The 6000-nt window shown below is 41.8% G+C and overlaps 1 protein-coding gene across 1 annotated transcript in view; it reads left to right on the top strand.

The window, feature by feature from the left end:
* Nucleotides 1-858: 858 nt before the first annotated feature.
* SPIDR (scaffolding protein involved in DNA repair) overlaps nucleotides 859-6000 on the top strand; it is a gene marked incomplete at its 5' end in the record, with an annotated part of 83651 nt that continues 78509 nt past the window's right edge. Inside the window, one exon of the mRNA XM_010190483.1 lies at nucleotides 859-1206. Coding sequence (XP_010188785.1) covers nucleotides 859-1206 — 348 coding nt within the window. The remainder of the gene's footprint in view (nucleotides 1207-6000) is intronic.

Genomic DNA, 6000 nt, shown 5'->3' with positions numbered 1-6000 from the left:
AAAAGGCAGCGCAGTGGTGGAACCTGGGGCTGAATTAAGGCAAAACACCCTTGTGTACAGCCATACCAGTATAAGAATCCCTAGGGATAACTGTGCCTCTAAGACTTAGATATTATTGCATTATGTTAATTTTGTTCCGTAAAGTAGTGATTTTGTGGATGATTTACATTTTGTTTATAAAGTAAAAAGAAAATATTTTGATTTTGTTTCTTAGGCACCAAATAACTCAAACCTAAATCTTGCCAGCATAACAGATTAACCTTGTAATAGCATCTTTGAGACATTAATGTACACGCTACCTTATCTTGTGCTTTATCTGTTTATTTTAATATCCTTTGTGGTTGCTAGTGACGTGTTTTTATTGTAGACAGTGAGGGGTTTTGGCTCCTGTTTATTTCTCTGGTTTATCCCCATTCACTCTGTTCTGTCTTCTTGAGGAAATAACTGCATCAGGCAGAAAAAGCCAAGATGATAAGCGGTTGCCCAGATGCACGATAGGAGTCGTGTCTGCTTGAAGTGTTCAGAAAGCCTGCTGTGAGCTGCATGTACAGTTACGACTCTCTCATGGCCTGACAGTGAAAAAGGCTGATAAATGAATTGCACATTGCTGAACAAAAGCAAAATAATCTTTTTTTACCCCTTTCCAGCATAATTTACATCTCTATGACTTATGTAAAGTATTTACATAGGGTAAAGTTTAGCCATTGAAGATGCCTGTGGCATTGTATCTTGTAAGGCTTGAGTGCTTGTTGTTCATGTCACTGAGTAGAAAACTAATCAGAACATAAATTTTAGAAAGTATGGGGAGGGGGCAAGAGTGTGCCTTTTTGTTGTTCTGCTGTGTTAAATTGCCTCAAGCCAGGATCAAGCATATCCCAAAGCAGCAGAGAGGCAAAAGGCAGAAAGGAAGCGGGGTGACTGTCCTCGACTGCAGCGACTCTGCCTGTGGTGGGGATTGTCGCTCGCCGCTGCCTGCTCTGCGGGTGGCAGACGCCCACTCGCGCCTGCCGTCTTGCTGGAGATCATTGCCCACTGCCAGCAGATCGTGGAGATGAGTGTGCAAAAATCCTTCATGTACGTTGGTGTGGAAGTTGATGATTTAAAGCAGTTTATGCTAACATGGCAGGTTTTGGACTGGAAGGATGAGAGTGCTGCAATAGGGGTGGTAAACTCCTGGCGGTACCTGGTCCTGGATAGCTGTGAGGGGTAGGTGTCCTGTTGTTCCCATTTGTGCAGCTGTTTGTCAGTTTAGCTCCCACAGTTTGGAGATATATAGGAGAATGTGGAGTGTAATTCTGTGTGACACCGTGCTAGTTTCTCAGTGGGTGTTTTCCTAGATGTGACATCTGATTTGGCTTTCAGGGGCATCAAAAAGCCTGTGTGGTTTCTCTGTGAGTGATTTAGTTCAATTTTCATGCAATTCTACTTCAGTGTTCTCATGGTTGAAAAGTAAAAGAAAGCAGAAATAGGAATGGAAATCTATTCTCTTAGCTGTATCTCTCTATCCACAAAAGTGGGTGGGTGAGAAGACCTCTCTCTTCCCAGCATCAAGGAGACAGAGATACGGGAAGATCTCCCTCTGGGGCAATTTATTTATAGAAGGCAGGGAGCAGTTTGTAGTCAGGTTTAATTAGGATTTTTCAAGACCTGGTGAAGCCTCCTGTGATGTGATGATGGAGCTTGTGATGCTGAGAGCAGCTGCTGCTGTGAGAACCTCTGCAGAACTCATCTCTCCCAGCTTTAGGCAAGTTACAGATTGCCTCTGTGCTGTGCTGGCCCTGCCTGAGCAGCATGGCAGTCAGCGTGCAACTCAAGGTACCTGGAGTGCATCTCCTCTCCTCTTGAAGATATCAAATGAACCTCATTCTGAAGTGGTTAATTTCTGCTCATCAGCTGTAAAGAGAGTCCAGGGGACCAGTTGATAAAGTTACCTAGATAAATCCCACTCTTAAATGTCTGATGAACATTTTAGACATGGAACATCTCCAGCTGTTTACTGATATTTTAGTGTCTAATGTAACATCTACATTCCCCTGCAGACTGTGCCACTCTACCCATCCATGTGACATAGTACTGTAGCTGAAGTGAGCAGCAAACATTCTTACCATATACATAATACATGTGCTGTATTTTATTTTAGATATACAAATAAATTACTATTTTTATAAGCAACCATTTTCTTTCTTGACACAAATTACTTGGGTGAGCAAGGCTTCTAAGATTGCATACAGAAAGACTACTGGTTTGTTTATATTACCTCTTTTTGTGTACAGATGTGCCCAGATTTAAGATATTATAGCTATGAAGAAAGAATGGGCTAATTGTAATCCAAAAAACCAATACGACAACTATCATCTTGTACTGCTGACTGCTGTAGTAGATGTGCTGTGGATCATGTGAATGTGTGGTTAGCAAATTCTCCTTAGCACCCAGCCTGAAGAGTTGGCAAACTACAGAATAAACTTATTAATGTAAGCAATTTTTGTTTGGATGCAATGATTATAATTTGTTCTGTTGCAGAATTACATTCATGTTACATCCTGCTCTTAGCAGAGCTTATGGCAGTTGCAGTTTGTCAAAATTTGCCTTCTTTATGAACTTTGGTTTTGCTGACAAATTAAATTCAAAATTAAAACAAGAAATTTGGTTTACACTCTCTTGCTGCCAGGATCCTTCCCCAGAGATGGTTAGCCTAAGCGTAAAGTTCTCAAGAGAGACTCATATCCTCTTCTTTTATATGAGGTGTTTTAATGAGCCACCTGAAGGCACAGAGTAAGCAAAATTACTTACTTTTTTCCATCAGGATTATCACTTAGGGCAAGTGTTTTCAAACAAACATCAGAAGTGTCTTGTTATGTTTACAGTTTGGGAGAAGGGCATCCGCAGGTACTGTTTTTTTCTATGTGTAACTTTTACATCCACTTTCTGTGAAAAGCGTAGACATATTTCCGTGGCATAAAACAAACACACATGTATATGCCAGTAGAATTGCTTTTATCAAATAATGTGTGCCCTGTAGCAACCTTAATCTGGCAGCAAGGAGCACTGAGATTAAAACTAACTGAATTGATTTTCAAGGTAAATAGGTGAGGTTAAGGGACATAACAAGGGAATTTATTTATTTTATTACATATTGTAAATTATAGAAATGGTAGTAATTATTTCAAGAAACTATTTGAAGAATGTGCCGGCCTCTGGAATATTTTCCATACCAAGTGTGAGATAGCATGGCTATGCATACCTCTGGTCCTTGTCCTGCAGGCCTCCGTCTGCCTGTATTTCCTGTGCCTAGGTTTCCTGTGCAGGTATCAGGATAGAGCTGAATTATGTCCCTTGACTGGGGAGCCAGGCAGTGCTTATAGGTCTCAATGTTGAAAGCCTCTTTGTCATCCAAGGGGGACTCCGTGTTCTTTTCTTTCTGGAAGTTCCATCCCTTTCCCGGGCGCAGAGTATGAAGATTTTAGTGCTCGAGGGGATCCCAAGTGAGACCATGAGCTCTCAGCCACAGAGTCTGGTTTTGTGGCTGCGCCTGTTCAGCTGGCACTTAATCATTGCGCTATTAATCATAACTCTGCCTTTGAGATGCGGCACCACAGGGCGATGTTTGCGTGTTGTTGGAATACTGAGAGACAGGAAAACAGCTGGCAAGAGTCTTTCTGGGAAGAAAGAAAAAAAGCAAGAACAAAACAAAAGAAGGCAACAGCCAATACTTTTTTATTTTAATATTCTCACCTGCAGTGTACTCTGTACGTCTGAGTCTGTCACGGTAGCAAGAAGATACTATTACCCTTTCCAAAAGCGTAGCACGCTTGATGCAGCCCAAGGCTTGGTGAGAGTAATGCATGGTGAAGGCTCAGCCTCAGAGAAGATGATACAAGTGACTACAGGGACAAAGTGTTTGTTTAAAATTTTACCAGTCACTCATTCTGCTGCAGAAATGGCTAATTTTCAATATTCTTTTGCAATGTTTTCTTGTCAAGCATAACCTTTTTTCTTGTCTGTGCCTACTCAAAGAGTTGAAACTGGGTTTCCCCTTCGTAGGGACCTCTTTGCCATTACAATGTTATTAAAATGCAGCAGTGATCTCTGTGAGGCTACATTATATAAACAGAAGTAAGCCAACCTTTCATATATGCACATATTTTGTAATCAACATGCAATTTTACTGCATTTCAAGTAATATTTTATAGCTGTTAGGCCTGGTTTTTGGTGATTTAAGTACTTGAAAACCATAGCTTGGAGAAGTTTGTACAAATGACTGCTAAACTGCCACAATTGTGTTTAGTTTGTGTCCCCAAGCCAGATCCCCTCTCCGACAGCATGGAAGAGAAACTCCCTGGATGACTTCAAGAGGCTTTCTACACTAGTGTGCGCTTTCCTGGTCAGAAACAGCCAGACATTTAGGGTTCTCTGTAAAGGCCACCTACCTTCTAAAGTGAAAGGCAGAGGGTTTGGATTAGGAGGTTTAACATTTACAGAGAACTGTTGTGGGTGGTGTGTATTTTGATGCTCTCTATTGGGCAGAAACTCCTGGGTTTATTAGGGTCTGAAGTTTTTTTTAAACCTTTTTTTTTAACATTTACAGAGTAGACAAATAAAAATGTCAGTCCCAGAATGAGTTTAGACTAGAATAAAGCAAAATCTGCTTGCATCTCAAGCCTTTCATGCGTTCTGTGACAAGTTTATAAAATCCAGGATTTGTATAGTCATGTATGTAGCCATGCAGACATATATTTATTACTGTCCTTAAGCGATCAGTTGTGGTCATGGTCTGTGGCAGCAGGAGGTATTAAACTGAACACTGTCGTGACAGGATGAGCTTGAGACATATTGCGAATGTACATAATGTTTAACTGCTCTTCACAATCTGCTTTTCTGTTAGGCTATGCCTTTATTGGCATGGAGGCAAAATGTTATGAGTGTGATGAACAGACCAGCGCTATCAGATGAGATAGATTCTGCCTATCTGGGTACCCTGTCTCCAGGAGTGCTCGTTGGTGGGAGAAGGACTGGGCAAACAGGCAGATTCTTCCCTGGATTAACCAGCCAGCCTTCAGCAAACTTCAGTCCAAGGACTTCCAAGGCCAGAGGTTGCATTTCTGCACTTGACAACATTTGTTATAAAATGCACATAGCCAAGTTTTTGTGGGAAGGACAATAAGTTAGATTCACTTTTAGAGTGCTCCTGTAGTTGAATTATGCTTTGAAATGAGATTCTGTAGTGCTGTTTGTCTCTGTATAGCTGGTTGCCCAAACAATATCTGAACATTGAAGCTGTGTTTAAATAAGATACTTTATAAGGTTTTCAGCCCACATGTACATGTAACCACAATGTAGAAAACAGATATGAATGTTTTGGCAGATACCTAGAGGGTCGTGGTGTAGGAATTGGGAGAACAACAATGATAAAGAAGAAACGGAAAGAGAAGTGATCTGGAGGTAAGGTTCTCTAAAGAAAAAAATAATATTCTCTCCCCAGATTTAGGGCACCAGTGTTTTTGCTGTGTACATCAGTGCCACAGGTGTAAGGCTGTGGAAGGCAAGTTTCCTGTGCGTGCCATTCACCTTCTCAGCAGTTACCCCCAGGGACTGCTAACATCATTATCCGGAGGCCAAGGGATCTGACCCTCTCCCCTGAGACAGCAGTACTGTTCTCTGGCAGGCTTCCCAGGGGTGCTGGTAAGCAACACGGTCTGCACAATCTCTCTGCCTTTTGACCAGAGACAGTCAGGGTCATAGACATGAATATTATCTTTGTGATGCTTCAAGCAAGCAAACAGATAATATTTTTTTAAAAAGGAATGTTGCATGCAGTCAGTTGAATGTAAAAGCACCATATCAGATCTTTCAAGAGCTGCTCCCTTGAGGGAATGTTGTGCTGGCTCATCCATCCTGCCGGGACGGGGGCAAGGCAGGGAAGGGAGCGCACACGCATGTGCATGCACTTCAGTGTGTATGTGCACGCACATGCTAGAGTCACGGAACAGCCTCTTTTCCCTT

Source organism: Mesitornis unicolor, unplaced genomic scaffold (assembly GCF_000695765.1).
Source record: "Mesitornis unicolor isolate BGI_N332 unplaced genomic scaffold, ASM69576v1 scaffold22110, whole genome shotgun sequence".
NCBI lineage: Eukaryota > Metazoa > Chordata > Aves > Mesitornithiformes > Mesitornithidae > Mesitornis > Mesitornis unicolor.
The sequence above is the reverse complement of the archived record's forward strand: the minus strand, read 5'-3'. Positions and strand labels throughout refer to the sequence as shown.